General features: G+C 43.6%; 1 protein-coding gene across 2 annotated transcripts in view; it reads left to right on the top strand.

Annotated features, from left to right (window-relative positions):
• Window positions 1-17,358, top strand: part of IDO2 (indoleamine 2,3-dioxygenase 2) — a 43,558-nt gene extending 26,200 nt beyond the window's left edge. For both annotated transcript variants that reach the window (XM_067721545.1, XM_067721546.1), the window contains exons 8-10: window positions 9,132-9,183; window positions 15,185-15,333; window positions 16,619-17,358. In XM_067721545.1, coding sequence (XP_067577646.1) covers window positions 9,132-9,183; window positions 15,185-15,333; window positions 16,619-16,974 — 557 coding nt within the window. In that variant the 3' untranslated portion in view covers window positions 16,975-17,358. The remainder of the gene's footprint in view (window positions 1-9,131; window positions 9,184-15,184; window positions 15,334-16,618) is intronic.
• Window positions 17,359-17,694: the final 336 nt, after the last annotated feature.

The raw sequence follows: 17,694 nt of genomic DNA, 5'->3' as shown, positions 1-17,694 counted from the left end.
ATTTTCAAAGTCACGTATTCAACCCAGGCCAACCCTGATGCTTTCTTGATCATCCTCTGCAGGAGGTCTGATGGCCTGGGCAGGTGATGGGGTGATTTCCCTTGTGTCCCCCAAAGGCAAATTTTCCCACACAGACATCATGTATTTTATTTTATTTACTTATTTGCGGTACGCGGGCCTCTCACTACTGTGGCCTCTCCCACTGCGGAGCACAGGCTCCGGATGCGCAGGCTCAGCGGCCATGGCTCACGGGCCCAGCTGCTCCGTGGCATGTGGGATCCTCCCAGACCGGGGCACGAACCCGTGTCCCCTGCATTGGCAGGCGGACTCTTAACCACTGCGCCACCAGGGAAGCCCGACATCCTGTATTTTAAAGGTTTCACTACTAGTCACTGCAGCGAAATAGATGAATGTATCAGCCTGCAGTTTTCAAAAATGGCCACAACACCGCCATCCATCCTCAGGGCTCCTTTACAATGTGGCCCGGGTATTCCTCTCATCAAAGCCCGTGTCCTGGCTTGTGACGTAGGCGGGCTTGTGACATGCTCGCGATCAGTAGAACTCAGCGGAAGTGACACAGCGTGACTTCCCAGACAAGGCTAGAAAAAGTGTTGCAGCTGCCACCCTGTATACTGAGCCGCCATGTAAAAACTCCATCTACTCTGTGGCCACCAGGGCTGTGAATGAAGATGTCAAACCACACAGGGAGGCCAACTGTAGCTGCTCCAATTAGCACCTAGCACAGGGGCGAATAAGCCCTCAGATGAGTCTGAGTTCCCACTTTCCAGGCATCCTCACTCTTCCATTTCCTCAGCGGAGGACCCAACCACTGAGAAGCAGAGACAGGCCATCTCCACTGTGTCTCGCCCTGATTCCTGCCCTGAGTCCGTGAGCATAATACAATGGTTATTTTGTGCCACTGAGTTTGGAGTGGTTTGTTATGCAGCCACAGTAACCAGAAAAGTAAAATTATAAAAATGATAACAGTCTTCCCTGGTGGCACAGTGGTTGAGAGTCCGCCTGCCGATGCAGGGGACACAGGTTCGTGCCCCTCCCGTGTCCGGGAGGATCCCACATGCCGCGGAGCGGCTGGGCCTGTGAGGCATGGCCGCTGAGCTTGCGCGTCTGGAGCCCGTGCTCCGCAGCGGGAGAGGCCACAACAGTGAGAGGCCTGCGTACAGCAATTAAAAAAAAAAAATGATCACGAACAATAAAAACTTCAAGGGGTAAGGAATCACACGGACTTGTTAGTGATTGATTGTGGTTTATGGTTGTTGAATTTCTTCTGCCTGATAAATAGAGCCCAGCTGCACTGCTGTCCTCCCCCAAATGGAGCTTACCCAACCATTCTTCTTTCGGAGCCAAACTTTAGCACGAATTGTGTACTCCCTTCCTGTACAAACCCTCCTTTCCAGGAATTTTCAAAGTCACGCCTAAAGATGTGGTCATTCTAATATTTGAAACTGGTTTCTGTTTCCTTCTTGTTTTTTAACCTTCTCTTCCTTTTTCAGTCCTCACAGTGGTTGCCATGTTTTTTTCTATGCTTGATTTTGTTTTCACCTTGTAATGTTCATTGTCTTTGAAACATCATCTGTAGGCAGACTTTTGGGGCTAGGAGAGAGAAATATTTGTATTTGGTTCTTCCTGGTTCTTTGGCACTCTAAAATTCTGGATCATCTTAAATCATGTTGAACACGTAAGGACCCGACAACTGAACTTGGGCTAAAAATGTGCAAAAGAAAAGGTCACGACTTTTCAGGGACAGATTTTTTTTTAATCCTCTTTGGCTTGGTGCCAAAGTTAGTTCTAATTCTGTCTCCTGTGGCAAATGGGGGTACAGGGGGGCCCTGATTCACTCGGAGTTGTGAGTATAGGCATTTGGGGCTCTGCGGATAATATGAGGAGAGTCTGGTGTAAAATTCCTCACCAAAGCTGGGACCAGGGCTCCCATCGTACAGAGAAGCCACCTAACCAGAGCCCTGGCGAACCCGGATGGGCAAGTGATTTCAGGGAACACTATCTCTGCTGGTCTTGTTTTCTACCTCCTTGGGTTTCTGCTTTCCCTTGCAATGTTTGCTCGGTGGTTCCTTGCTGTCTTTTGAGCTCTTTGATGGCCTTTAGGATGTTTTCACATTTACCCAGCTTTCTGTTGTTTTTGTCAGGGGAAGGATAGGTCCAAGTAAAACAACATTCCATTACCACAAAGGGAAGTCTCTTTCTGGCGTACTGTTGTCATCTCTTCCTTTCCCTGTGTTTCCACCATCACTTCCTCTGCACCTGGCTATCATATCTCCCGCCAGCACTCCTGCAGTGGCCTTCTCAATCCTTTCTCTCATCTGTCCTTTACCTAGTCGAATCCATGCTCTTCACAGAAGCCTGAACCAACTCTTAGGAGTGCAGATCGGTTGCATCACTTTGACTCTTAAAACCCTCCCGTTGCCCTCCTGGCACAGTCCAATATGGTAACCTCCAGCCACACACGGCCACTGAACACTTGCTATATGGACGGTGTGATTGAGGAACTAAATTTTTTTTTTTTTTTTTTTTTTGGTACGCGGGCCTCTCACCGCTGTGGCCTCTCCCGTTGCGGAGCACAGGCTCCGGACGCACAGGCTCAGCGGCCATGGCTCACGGGCCCAGCCGCTCCGCGGCGTGTGGGATCCTCCCGGACCGGGGCACGAACCCGTGTCCCCTGCATCGGCAGGCGGACTCTCAACCACTGCGCCACCAGGGAAGCCCTAAATTTTTAATTGTATTTAAATTTAGCTAATTGAAATTGAAGTCGAAAAACTGAATCAGTGTCACATACTTTTCTGTTAGATGCAGCTTCATTGTTAGAAAGATTACCTTTCACTTAACTGTGGAAAATTCAGCATCGAATTAAAATGCACTCTAAGTATAAAATAAATTTTAAATCTATAAGAATATACCCAGGATTTCAAACAATTAATTTTAAAAACCACATTGATAATTTTTATATTGATTACATACCGAAATGATAGTATTTTTGATATTTGGAGTTAACTAAAATATAGTATTGATATTAATTTTTCCTTTTCTTTTTACCTTTTGAAATATGGCTACTAGAAAATTTAAAACTACACGTGTCTATCACATTAGATTTCAACCGAAAGCACTAGTTTATCCATTATTCTAAGGATAAGGCCAAAATCCTTAACCTATTCTGCAAGACCCAAGATGAACTGACCCCAGGCTATTTTAATTTTAATTTATTTCACATCATCTTTCCCTTCACTTATTCTTTCTGACACTAGCTTTTAGCTCCTGAAAAGAACTTCTTCCACTTCAAGGCTCGTGTACGGACTATTCCTTCTGCCTCAGACATTCTTCCTAACTCACCGTCTGCCTACTTAACTCCTGTTTACCCTCAGATTTAAGCCCCGGTCTCATCCAGGCATCTATAGCTGCTTAAACCCTATCAGCAATGCTGCCACACCCAGGAATGGGGCAAGGGATGGAGCCACAGGAGAAATAAACAAGACTCCCCGAGGAGAAGGGCTGAGGATTGGCAGAGCTTAGGTGTGAGCCAAGGCAGGAGGAGGGGTCAAGGGTATACACATACGTATGATTTCAAAGCTGGTTGAAAAATGTCACGAGGCCTCTGGCAAAGATCTGTTATTTGGAAGATTGAATCAAGTTCTGCTTGGTTGGCAGGTTGATTTTCAAAGTAAATAGGGAACACAGGGAAAGGAAACAATACTTGCTTTGAAACATGTCACATTTAAGGTGATGGTGAGACACTCAGTGGAAATATGTGGCTTTAAAAGTGGGAATTACGGACTTCCCTGGTGGCGCAGTGGTTGAGAGTCCGCCTGCCGATGCAGGAGACGTGGGTTCATGCCCCGGTCCGGGAGGATCCCACATGCCGCGGAGCGGCTGGGCCCGTGAGCCATGACCGCTGAGCCTGTGCGTCCGGAGCCTGTGCTCCGCAACGAGAGAGGCCACAGCAGTGAGAGGCCCGTGTACCGCAAAAAAAAAAAAAAAAAAAAAAAAAAAAAAAAGTGGGAATTACCCAAAAAAGACAGTTTGGTGGTCAGGTCGATCAGATGTATATTTCAGTTATGTACCTACAGTGCTTCGTTTTGGGTGTCAGTAATGGAGCATTGACTGCCTTACCTTTCTGGGTAGGATGACCATAATGAACATTAATGATGTCATATGAAAATACTACGGTGATTCTGGGTCTGTGGCTTTAGTACTGACCCAAAGCAAGGATTTGCTGAGTTTTGTTTTGTTTAAAGGCCACTTCTCAGTATAAAACCTAAATCCCTACCCCTGAAAAGTTGAAAAAACAAGTTTCCTTAGGTTTTCCAAGCAAAACAAAAATAATGCTTATGATAGAATGAGATGAGAGTGAACTAATCAAAAGCAGACATTGTTTTTTTCTTGAGAGTCACTTAGATTTAAAAGAACAAGATACTTGACCAAAGTGTTTTGTGTTTTTCTGAACAATAACAACAGCAACTTTGGAAGACGTCTAGCCCCATCCACTAAGTGCACCTGGGCTTGGCCATCGGGGCAGAAACTGCAGTCCATGGGGCCATTTTTCCACTCCTCTAGGAAGACACAGGGGAGGAAAGGGGGGAGACGTAACTCAGGTGTCTTCTTGGGTCTTCTATGCTCCCTGGAGGATAATGGCACTGGCTTTCAGGAACTGCCCTTCTCAGCCCAAGTGTACACACATCAGATCCAGAAGCAAGAGTTTTTATGTGGCCCTTGTCCCTCACCAGCCCCACGTTAATAGATGTTCTCTATCTGGTTTAGGGAGAGAAATACCTTCCGTCAGCCCCGGTAGGGATTCTGAGGCTTTTTCACACGTCTATGGATACACCTGCTCCAATCTTTTTGCTCCCTCTTGTGGCAGAATTTCTAGTACTCATCGTCGTGCATGCCTTCTTTGGATCCTGTAAAGCCAGGCCAGGAGCTGACATTCTTCCTTTGCTTCCCCTAGGGCAGTGCTAAACTCTCAAGTGTGTTTGCTTTCTCCCAATCCCACAGAGTCCCGCTGTACTTGCTCGCTACCTATCTGCAAAGGCTCACTCTTGCCACCCTCAGGAGTGTGCCAAGAAGGTCTCTCTTGGCCCTGTGCTGTGCTGCCCTGGGGAAGGGGTGATGTGGGTAAAGTGAAATATTCTTCTTACCCTCTTCAGTGCATCTACTCTTAGATTTTTTTTGTTTTTTTTGCTCCAGTGGTGTTCTGGAACCTTTCGCTGGACTCCTGGACTTCCACAAATGCTGTCTTATCCACGGGTGACTGTCTAAAACAATGTTCTTTGGGGGGAAGACAGTCGAAAACTCTTATTCTGCCATGCTGATGATGTCGCTCTTGCATCTCCCTGTTTTCTAATGAGTTAACCGTCTGTGTGTCTGGGATGGGGGTGGAAGGGCCTGTGCTCCTGCGTGCTCATCGCGTGCGTCCCTGATTTGCGAAATGCATGGCTTTCCTTATTTTTGGAAATGTCTTTTATCTTTTACTCATTGCCTTTAATAAGTTTTTGGGTACACTCTGGAGGGTGATCTTTGTTAGTTATGGATTGCAAGTGTTGTGGTTTTTCTCATTCTGCCTTGTGAAAGCAGAAGTTCTTAATTTAAGTATAGTCAAAGTATTTGTAGTTTCTTTTGTAACAGTTTATTTTTAGGAAGTGTGGCATAAGATATAATTTCATAATCAGAGGTCATAGATATATTTTTCTACATTTTTTTCTGTAGTTGATGTTGTTTGTCTTTCACCTTTCACCCCTTAATACACATATAATTATTATCTCTATACAGTATGACATAGGAAATAAATTCAATTTCCCTTCTGTGAATAATCACTAACCTACAATATTAACACTGTCTTACAGCAGATTTTCTTAAATGATTGGATCTCTTTCCAGGCTCCCTATTCTGTTTCATTGTCTGTTTGTCTTTCCCCACACAAAAACCATCTGTCTTAAATGAACCATAGCTTCATAGTATTTCTCATTTTCAGGTAGAGAAAATCCCCCTCACTTTTCTCTTCTCCAGGGGCGCGCATCCTGTCTTTGACCCTTTGCTTTTCATATAAACTTAGAATCAGCTTGTCAAATCCCAATAAAAAAATTCTGTTAAGAATTTTGCTCAAATGGCATTAAATCTGTATATTAATTTGGAGAAAAATTACCTGATTTTGATATTCTATCTGGTCCTTCTGTCCTCTGATCAGGGCGGATGGACAGGTGGAGACTAACGTAAAGACATTAACGTGCTCTCGGAATCATGTCTTCATATTGCTGGGCGTTCTTCTCTTCCCACATGGCCTGAAATTTATCCAGATAGAAAACTCTTCTTTAAAGAAATAAGAAGACTCGTCAACAGAAAAAAAGAAACCAAGAAAATGGAATGGTACCACTGAAGTGCAGAAAGAAAATAACTTCCAATTTGGCATTACACACCTAGCCAAAATATCTTTCAAATTTGAAACTAAAACAAAGATATTTTCAGGCAAATAAAAACTCTGAAAACTTATTGCCAAAGGACCCACACTAAAATAATATTCGATTGACTTCTTCGGGCAAAAGTACAAAGATTCCAGATGTAAGCACAGAAATACAGGACAGAATGAAGAGCAAGAGATGGTAACTATGTGGTTAAATTCAGATGATTACTGAATTTATACAACAATAATAATGTAGGTTTAAAATGTACGTCGAAATAAAATAAATGATAACAATAGCACAAAAGGCGAAGGGGTTAAAGAGGATAAAGTATTCTACAGACCTTGTATTGATTGGGAAGTGGTCAAAGCACTCAATTTCGTAGATCTGTTGAATCAAAGCTACCTGTTGTAATCTCAAGAATGACTACTAAAAGAATAGCATTAAGAGGGGGAAACTAATGATAATAAGGGGGGAAATAAAATAATTTAAAACATCTTTTCATGAAAGTCAAAAAAGAAGAAAAAAGGGAACAGAGAATAGGAGACAAAGACAAAATAAATAAAAGTGTATATATAACCCAGACATATCAGTAATTACATTAAATATTTGAATATACAATAAAAACAAAATAAACAAAACAAAGAACTCTTCTTTGATACGTTTATTTTCCTGGATATTGATACTGAGTTTCCTTGTCCACGAACAAAGACACATTTTCTTAAATTACTTTGACTTATTTCAACGTAAGAGACTGAGTTACAGTCTGCTTTGTTCATAGTTACTTTATATTTTTGTTTCTAGCCAACATGGCGTCTTTTGACTGAACTAATTCCTGTTTGTTCTTGGTTTATAGAATGAAATTGATATTTAGTGTGAACCTTGAATCTAGCCCTTTGATAAACACTCTTATTCATTCTAATGATGATCTGTTGATTATCTAGGTTTTCTATGTAGAAATCATATTATTTGAGAATAACATTGTTTTGTTTTTTCATCTAAATACTCATAACTTTTTTCTTTCAATTTTTATTCTTGTTCTTCAGGCGAGGGGATGCCTAACACGGTGTTGAATGGACGTGCTGATACTTGGTTTTGTCTGACATTTTAAAAGACGTTTTTAATATTTCAACGTTAAGTGTAACATGCACTGGAGGCTTTCTGTGGCTTCCTTTGATCAGTTTAAGGATGTTCCCTCCTATTCCTAATTAGCTAAAAGTTTTTGTTTGTCTTAATCATGAATGGATTTTTTTATATCTATTGAAAATTTTACATCAAACTTATCTCACATGTGGGAATTCCCTGGCAGTCCAGTGGTTAGGACTCTGCGCTTTCACTGCCGAGGGCCTGGATTCAGTTCCTGATCAGGGAACTGAGATTCTGCAAGCCATGTGGTACAGCCAGAAAAAAAAAAGAAAAAATTATCTCACATTTACTGAAGTCATCATTTGGCTTTTCCTCCTTAAATATGATAAGTTGGGTAAAACATTAAATTATCTCCAGTCATTACTGCTTCAGCAAAAATTTGTACATAGTACTTAGCATATTTGTGGGAACAGAGCACCAAATGGGAAAGACCCAGAAATAGGGCCCAGAGAAAAGTCCAGCACATGGGATGGTGTCGCAAATGAGCAGGGAGGATGTGACAGCCCTCAGAGGCCCTGGGAAGCCCTGAGGCTGATGGGAGATGTGAGTTACCTGAGCCCAGGGGGCTTCAGAGAAGACAGAGATGGAAGACCAGAGATCAGGTGTGATGGTGGAAAAGGTCAATTGATGGTGTAGAGATGCCATTATTTAGGTCTCATCAAAAAGATGTTTCTTTTTTTCTCCGAAACAAAGAGACATAGACAGGAATCTGGATGAGAGGAACATGTCAGCTCCCAGAGGGGCCCCATTGTGAGAAGAAGAGAGAATAACGTTCAAAAGTGGATGAAAAGAAATTCGGTGCAAACGTGAGGACGTGCTTCCTTACACACACAAGTTAACAAGCGAGTGGGATCAGTTATCCCCACGCATTGGCTTACATTCAAAATAGCAGCATAGGGACTTCCCTGTGGTCCAGTGGTTAAGACTAGGTGCTTCCAATGCAGAGGCCGTGGGTTGGATCCCTGGTTGGGGAACTAAGGTCCCACATGTGGCACCGTCAAAAGAAAAACCCCCCAAACAGAAACAACAACAACAACAGACACACACACAACGAGCTGCACGGACTAATGAGTGAGCCTGTGTCCGACCAAGTGTGGCAGAGCCTGAGCAGAGGATCCTCCACTCTCTGCCCTTTGTTGACGACACAGAAATGCACCCAGGGGTTCAGGGGTCCTCTCTTCTGAAAGCCTTGAAGAGAGCAGATTCTTTCTCTCTGCTTTTCTCCTTTCTGCTTCCCACATTCTTTCATTCTCTCTGGCTGTTTAAAATACTAATTTTTTAAAGATGGCCTTGACCTCTCTTTTTGGTGATTGTTGTTAAGTGCAGAAGAGGGAAGTAACCACAAATAGAAAAAGGCAGCATTTGGAACCGTTTAACCCTCCCGTCAGCGCCAGTGAGGGGAGCGACAGAAGGGAACATTCCTCCCCCTCCTGCTGCTGTGTTCCCTCCAGGTTTCTGTGCAGATCAGATAGAGGGGGTGTCCTGGGAGGGCAGCAGAGCCCGTGCATGTGGAACCAATTGCTTTTTTTGCCTGTAGTAAAGTTCACATTTTGATTGCTCCTCTAGATTATGTAGATCCAGACATCTTTTACGCAGTCATCCGGATCTTCTTCTCTGGGTAAGTACAGTTCAACTCTTCTCCTGCATGAGACATCTGTAGCCTTTCCCAGATTTATGAGGGGAGAAACAGACAGAAGCTTCCCAGAGGAAGAAACACACCAAGTAACCCTTGCTAACAAAGGAATCACCAGGATCCGTTCCTGGATAAAAGAAGTGGGGAACCATTTGCATGATAAATGACACTGAAGGATTGAATATTTAAGTTTAGGGTAATTGTCCTGAGGCCATCACTTTCGATTCAATGTACTCACCTTAGAAAACCACTGGATGACAGAGGGGAACACAGCCCAGTGTGCCACCCACAAAGCTCGATTATGTGTATCTTTTCTCCCGCCTGTTATGCAGGCAGGTGGAGGCATAGGCAGTAGCTTAAAAGCTTCCTTCTAACATTCTTGGAATAGCTACAACAAAGACAGTTTTTCATACTTCTGGTGTTCTTCTGTGGTCACCTGGCCTGCAATTTCTCCAGATAGAGAACTCTACTCTTAGATACATGTCTTATTTTAAATACATTTGTCATAACGTGACATGTTTTAATGAGATTGCTTTCCTATTCACATTAACTGAGAGAAACTAAGTTTTTGTTTTTGTTTTAATGGTGAAGAGTGAAAGGTGGAGGTGATGGATGGAAGAGGTGAAAATGTGAAATAGACATCATCTAAAGCACCATCTTGATAACTAGGAGGTGCCTGAAACGCTGCTGGTAGGAAGAATATGAAGCTGTGTCTGGATGTAGCAAGAGTCATGCCGAATTCCAACATCAATAGATGTACTGATTCATCCGTAGATTTAGTGGTATATTCCATGGGTGCACGAAGGGAGTGACCATGTGTATTAAGTATTTTCTCTAGATTGGGTAGGTCTGTAGTATGAGACATTCTCAGGGGAGGCCAGCCTGGGTGGGGACCCCTCATTGTAGGGGTAGTGAGTGGAAGCAAAATTTCTAGAGAATAACTTGAGAGTAACAGGTACCTGGTTTTATGGGGAAAAGAGAAGGAAAGGGGAAGAGCAAAGGAGTGGAATTGAGAGCGTATCTCACAATTTACACCTTCCTATGTACCCTTCACTCCTGAAACCCCGACAAAGGGATTATTCATCCTGTGGAACTCTTTTTGCTCTCTGTATCTTTTGCATGTAGCCAGGGTCAATACAAAGATCTGATCGTAAAATAGAGATTCTAGCAACAAATATTAAGCAAAGCATGCAGCCAGGCTTTGGTAGGATCAGAGGGGAGAACAAAAGGGCCATTTTTCCAACACGTTTTAAATAGACTGCGTTTTAGGAAGACCTAATTCTGGAAAATCTCCTTGTGCTTCAGTTTGCTCCCTGAGTTGGGGTTAGTTGCCGCTGTTCCATAACAAATCACCACAACTTAGCAAGGCTCACTTATTACCTCACATCCCTGTAGGTCACAAGTCTGGGTGAGCTCGGCTTGGTTCTCTGTTTAGGGTCTCAAAAGGCTGAAGTCGGGACCTGCTGGGCTTGAGCTCTTATCTGGAGAATCTGGGGGAGAATTCACTTCCAAACTCATTCAGGTCTTTGGTAGAATCAGCTCTTTGTGGGTTGGGAACTGAGGTCTCTCATTCTTTCCTGGCAGAATCTGCTGTCAGCTTCTAGAAGCCTCCAGTATGCTTTCCAAGTCAGCAGTGATATTTCCAGTCCTTCTGGTAATTCAGAGATCTCCTGTCATCAGCCAGAGAAAACTCCCTGCTTTTAAGGTCTCGTGTGATTAGATTAAGCTCCCCTAGATAATCCAGGATAACTGCCTATGTTAAGGTCTCTCATTAGTGACCTTAGTTACACCTTCAAGGTCCCTTTTGCCTTGCCTTATGATATATCATATCGACAGGCATGCTTTCTTATCATATTAATAGTTCTAGGAGTTAGAATGGGAATCTTGGGACAACATTTTTAGAATTCCATCTATCATAGTTAAATGGATACCAAAGGGTGACTTCATTTTCATTAAGATAAGTTCTGAGTCAGTGATGCCTTTTATCTGTGATCTACATAAAGGCCTCTTTTCTATTTCTGATCCTCAAAATTATTTCCCACGTAGCTCAACTAAGTGGCCAGTAGCCAATCCTAAACGTGTTGGTGGCCAAAAGCATCTGGGTGGTTGAGAGTTCCCAGTAGGGCTGTCTTGAAAAGTCTAAATCTGCTCCTGTGTTCTTGATTTGTCTTATGCTTGACTCATTATTTCTGTTGACTTTTTAAAAAAACATTTTTATTTAGGAGCATTAAGAAATTCCATCTGTAAAACATAGTCCCTTTATTTCTCACTCACGTCAAATTCCTCAGGGAAGTTAGCCCCTATGGATAAAAGTCATCTCTTTTCCTTTCTATTTTTTTTCCTGTTTAAACTTCCCCTTTTCTGGGGTTTGCTAGAAATATGCTACAAGAAATGTTAAAAATAAACTTGCCTACAGAGATTTGTAAGGAAACTAATTCCTTTTCTTCACAAACAGCAGTTTGGGCCTGAGAATGCATGGGAGCAATCCTTGGGCTATTCAGAGAAACCCAATTTTTCTTCCTCATAGTAATCTCATCATAGTTGGAGAATATGGGTTTTGAAAGTAGATGCCTTCCTTTTATTTTTTTTTTGACTTTCATGCTCTTTTTTTCTCGATCATCTTCTTTTAAGCTGACCAGGTCCTTTCAACAAATACACTTGGATTTACATATTCTACGTAGATAATGCCTAATTATAGAGGGCTAGTTTTTCATTCACTCATTGACCAAATACTTAGCGAGGGCTGACAAAATGCCAGGCACAGTTCTCGGTGCTGGGGATGGAGCAGTAAAAACAGCAACTTCATTTCTGTGGGGCTTACAGTTTAATCACGGGAGACAGATAATGAGTAAATAAATATAACAAAGGCAATACCATACTCGATGTGTTACAACAAGAAGAGATACAGGAAACTTGAAAGTAGGATAATGGAGCATTATGCAGTGTTAGGGGTGGTAGCCGAAGTCCTTATTTATTTATTGTGATCTGCGAATGCCACATTTCTAAAGGGTGCTTAAGCAGATATGTGAAGGAGGTGAGGAAGAGTAGCAAACCACCCAGGTACCAGCTCCGCCTGAAAGGAACAAGCATCATAATGACCCTGGGGTGGAAGCACTTTTGGAGGAAGAGCTGCACCGAGCCCAGCAGTGCTCCCATGGAGTAAATGTGGGGAGAATGAGAAATACAAGCGGTGGGGGGACCAGATCACGTAGAGGCTCGTTGGCTCCTTTTCTGAGTGGGGTGAGCACCACAGGCAAGTTTTGAGAAGAATGACACGAGCTGTGTGAAGTTGCAAATCGCCACGCTGTCTTCTGAGTGGGGAATAGAATGGACCGAGGAACGCACCTAAGAAACTCTGACTACAGTCCAGGGTGGTGGCCTGGACTAGGCAGGAGCAGAAGAGGCCTTGAGAAACAGGCAGTTCTGGATGTGGACTGAAGTTATCTGCTCTGGGATTGCACGTAGAATGGAAGAGAATGAGGTCCTTCAGAGAGGACTCGAGGTGTGTGGCCGGATCCATGGAAAGAATGGAGCTGCCATTTTCCTTTCTCTGAAGGTGGAGACATGGGAGGGGCAGGTCTGGCCAAAGGAAGGGGGAATCGAGAGGTCAGTTTGGGATGTGTCCCCTCCCATGGAGATGTCTAGTAGGCAGTTGAATACACGTCTCTGGAATACAGGGCAGAGATCCAGGTCCAGGTGCACATTTGTCAGTAATCCTAATATAGTTGGCTTTGAAATCCAGGAGACTTAGATGAGATCACTTGGGAAGTGAGAGTAGTGAGAAGCCCAAGGAATGAGTCCTGAGAGTGTCCAGCACGTAGAAGTGGTCGTGAAGGGAAGGAACTAGAGAAGGAGACCAAAGTGACTATATGAGACCATCAACAGGATTACAGAGAATAAAATCTGAACCAGTACAGCCATCGTGTTTGGTCCACTTACCACACAATAGTGGTCTGGTCTTCAATATTTCTGCCCCATAAAATGTTGCTTAGAAATTTTATTGGACCAGTGTCCTGAACTCTGCGGAGTCAGTAGACCTTTGTGGAATCCACTTGATTCTTCCAGCAGCTTCAGGAAGTAGGTACAAGTCAGGAGAACTGAGACTCAGAAGGGTTTGTACAAAGTTACAAAAGGAGGGAGCAGAGGTTCAAATTCACTGTGAATAATATGATAAAACGGCTAATATTTATCAAATGCTTAATAGTTTTCAGGCACGGACCAGGTATTATTTTAATTAGTTCTCACAACCCAGTAAGGTAGATACTAATATTACTGGGATGAGGAAACTGATGCTCCAGGAAGTTAATTAACTCACCCAAGGCTCAGAGTTACTAAGTATCAAAGCTGAGATTCCATTCCATATCTGCTTAAGATAGAGCGCTCTCTCCTAAGAGCTACAGCAGGTTGTGATCTTAGACTCAGAATCCTCCCTGGTTTCCTCTGACTTGTCCCCTGCCCTGCTGTGCAGTGTCATCTCTTTCCATAGTGATATTGCTACAACTGCAAAGGCCACTACGATATTCATCCAGTGAAACCACAGAACAGGCAACGCAAAACAGCCCCCAAAGAAAACAATAGCATTTCCTACCTCAGAGAAGTATTTGGAAAAGGTCACGGATGCGAGTTGAGCAGTCTGTCTGCGGCTTTTGTGTGTACGAGATGTGTGTGTTTCCCTTCTCTCCAGCAGAATGACTTGTAGAATTACAGGAAGAAGGAGAGACATCAACATAAGCCTGTTATTTAAAACCGTTAACAACAGGGTTCCCGGCAATAAAAGGAAACGATTCTGTTCTTTAGTAAAAGTAGAAATTTACCCGTGGGTGGTCTTGGGAAGTGAAACTAGAAAATGACAAGTTTGGGGGTCAAGTTCTGGTTCCCTCTCTCTCTAACAACGTGGTCCTAGAGACTTAGTGCCTTGCGTCTTTATTTCTTTATCTGTAAAATGGATTTTAAAATGTCTGCCTTGATCTACTCCAAAGAGGACAAACGAGAAAATGGATGTGACTGTGATACGTAAACTGTAAAGCGTCGTAAGGGCAGATGTGGTGTGTTCTTGGCGCTGCTGACTGTCTCATTGTGGAGTCACCCACATACACTCTGTGACGGTTCAAGACCCTATAAAAAGTCAGACAGCGAACTGAGTAAAGTGGCTTGGGTCCTCAGGAAGAGGGGGACTCAAGGACAAAAAGATGAAGACGTGGAATCAGGGCGACAGAAGAGGAGAGAAAAGAAGAGAAGAGAGGAGAGAGAAGGAAGGAAAAACCATTTAATCTGAGCCTTAATTCCGGTCCTTCCTCCTGTCCTTGACCATAGATTCTGGTGATCTGCATGGCTGTATTGTGTTCTCTTTGCTGCTACCCTTATTATTAACACCTACCATCAACACACTATCTGATAAAGGCATTCCCATGAAGTTAGGTAGCATTTAGAACTGAAGTTTAATGTGAAAACTGTTATAGCTATAACTTTTAGGGAAGGGAAAAGATGTGTGTGTATTTGTATGTATATTTGTGTGTTTGTGTCGGTGTTTGGGGGTGTGTGTGTGTGTGTGTGCACGCGCATGTATTTTCAAAACTCTACTTGTGGAGTTACGGGCATCAAGGTCATCAAGGTTGAGATTAGCAGAGGGAGTGAAGATTGTTCCAGATCCCCTATGTTAATGGTTCCTGTTGATCAGCACTGACGTCATCTTTATAATTGAAATTTCCAAAAACATGTCATAGGACCGATGCCAATGATTTCTCTCTAAATATCTTTTACTTCTCTGGAACAGTCCTTTATATGAGCAAAGAGAAGGGCTGGCCTGTTAGGAAGTTGGGTCAAGATAATGCTTAAGTACACATCCTACAAAGATATCCAGCCTCTTGCCCTAAAGTTGCCATTGAAATTGTGTTCACTTTCTCGCTCAATCTCTGTTTCCATATCAGAAAATATACTCTTAACTCCTAGCACCCACTTCTTCTCTCTGACTTTTACTCTCGCCTAGCTGGAAGGATAACCCAGCAATGCCTGCGGGGTTGTTATATGAAGGCGTCTCCAAAGAGCCCCTGCATTACTCCGGCGCGAGCGCTGCTCAGAGCACAGTGCTGCATGCCTTTGATGAATTCTTGGGTGTTCGTCACAGCAAGGAAAGCGGTAAGTCGGACGTTTTTCTTTTTCTTGTTTTTTCCTTAACAGGGAGGAAGAACAGTGGTGTTTTTATCAACTGATATGTCCAAGTAAGTAAATGAAACTCTCAGGAAGTCTATACTTCTCCAGATCAACCAGGAGACTGTGCACCTGCCGTCTGGGACTGTCAAGCCAATCAGCATCAGAGCTCAGCTGAATATTGGGTTTTGTTTCTAAATCTTAAAACATTCCTATATTTCCAGCTGTTCCCTGTAACTTTGTTTGGGTCCTTAGGCAGTAGCTTGCTTCTGCAGAGTGGGGGAGAGATCTGCAGATCCAGGGCTGTGATACTATGTTGCCAGGTCTGGATGCAGCTGGGGATGGGGATGGGGATGGGCTCCTCCCGTGAAGCCCATTCCGTAAAAATGGTGTGGCCGCAAGCCAAGGCTACGTAGACCAGAAGAGGGGTTCTGCCGTTTTACAAGCTTGAAATGGCTCCTTTCCTTACCTGCCGGCATCAAGCCTAATGTTCAATAGCTGCAAAAAGGCACTTCCTGGTACAGAGTTTTCAAGTTGGATTAAGAAAAAATCAATGACTAGAATTCGGTGTCATAGGGTCCAGTCTCATCCACAAAAGTCTGTTCTATAGAACCATGATCACTTTTCACAGAATTTTGGTTTGATGAGGTTAGTAGTTGATGTACCATGCCTAATATTAATCCCATAATGAGTTTCCTGTAAATGATCTCTCGTCTACCTGTATTTCCCATAAATATCTATTGATTTGATTTTTAAACCATTTGACTTCAAGAGGCTGCTACTAAAACAGTTGATCGTTCTTTATCTTCCTGTCCTTAGAAACACTATTACTTTCCTATTCCTTAGCACTCCCTCCACAACGAAGCACTCAGGAAACAAAATTCATCAGAGTATTTAGCTCATCAGTTTAAGGGTTCATGCCTTACATTTGTAGATATACCTCATGTGTAACTGGCAAGATATGTGGCCCACATGTGGTAGATGATAAATATTTATACCTTGGCCGGTAGAGCTGGTTCCATCTTAGTTATTTGTGATGGGCTTGCTTCTTTTCCTGCCTCATCTCCAATCTACGTTTGGAGGATCTGATGTCTGTATGCAAAAGAGCCAGCCAAGTTGATTAGACGCCATTGGGATGAGCGGTTAGGAGGGCAGCAGCAGCATCTGCTGTGTTGATGTCTGGGAAGGCAGACAGGCTCTCTTACCTTTCCACGTGGAGCTCCAGCATCGTTCTGCCTTGTTTCATGGCATTGCTCTGCCTTGTTTCTTTCAGCTGATTTTCTGCACAGAATGAGGGATTACATGCCTCCTTCCCATAGGGCCTTCATAGAAGAAATTCACTCCGCTCCTTCCCTGAGGGACCACATCCTGTCCTCTGGAAACAGCCAGCTTCTGACAGCCTATAACCAGTGCGTGGAGGCCCTGGCAGCCCTGCGCAGCTACCACCTCGCCATGGTGACCAAGTACCTCATCACGGCCGCACCCAAAGCAAAGGGCCGGAAGACGAGCCATCTCCCGGGGCCACCTCAGGCCTTAGAAGAGAGGGGCACAGGCGGAACGGCAGTCATGAGATTCCTGAAGAGTGTCAGGGATAAGACCATAGAGGCGATTCTCCACCAAAGTGGCTAAGAGACTGCCCTTCTCCCCAGCAATGCAAACCATGCAGATCTTTCCTTATCCTCCTTTCATTGGACAGCAGGTGGGCCTGGAGAATGAGGACGAGGGTTCTGTCTGGAATAATCTGAAAGGGACCTCAGACCTGTTCATGTTCTCGCTGCACAGAGCACCATCTTCTCCTATGTTGAGAGAATTTTCATGGCCAGGAACTTGTCTTTCCCTCCCTGATCACTGGGTAATAGCAAACAGCTCTGGAGAGCCCCTCATTCAGAACCCCACGGAGGAGTGAGTGTACCCCTATTCTAGAAAACTAACATAATTTCACAAATCAAATAAAATTGCTTGTGGACAGATCACCTTGCTGATTTCTCAAAAAAAAAAATTTAAATTCCTGCATTCGTTGGTTCACTTACTGACTTACTCAGCCCATACTGAGTCCTGGCTTAGGGGTTACAGCAGGAATTTTACAGTCCTCTCTCCCCACGTGTGCAGAATTTGGGGGCCGAAGTTTGGAGATGCTCCAGTGGACATGTGAAGGGAAGAGGCAGCTGCTGATAAGACTCTGAAATCACCAGTGTGGAAACGAGAAGTGAACGATATGGGAACGGGTGAGGCTTAGCCACAAAGTTCAGAAATTTGTACTTTCTATTTTGGTTTCTTTCTTTCTTTTTAGAAGAATGATTCTTCCTCCTTACGCTGAAAGTTTGTATTTGTAAAATGAATGAACCCTTT

The sequence above is a fragment of the Pseudorca crassidens genome, chromosome 21, assembly GCF_039906515.1.
Source record: "Pseudorca crassidens isolate mPseCra1 chromosome 21, mPseCra1.hap1, whole genome shotgun sequence".
Taxonomy (NCBI): Eukaryota; Metazoa; Chordata; class Mammalia; order Artiodactyla; family Delphinidae; genus Pseudorca; species Pseudorca crassidens.
This window is presented reverse-complemented; position numbering and strand designations above follow the sequence as displayed.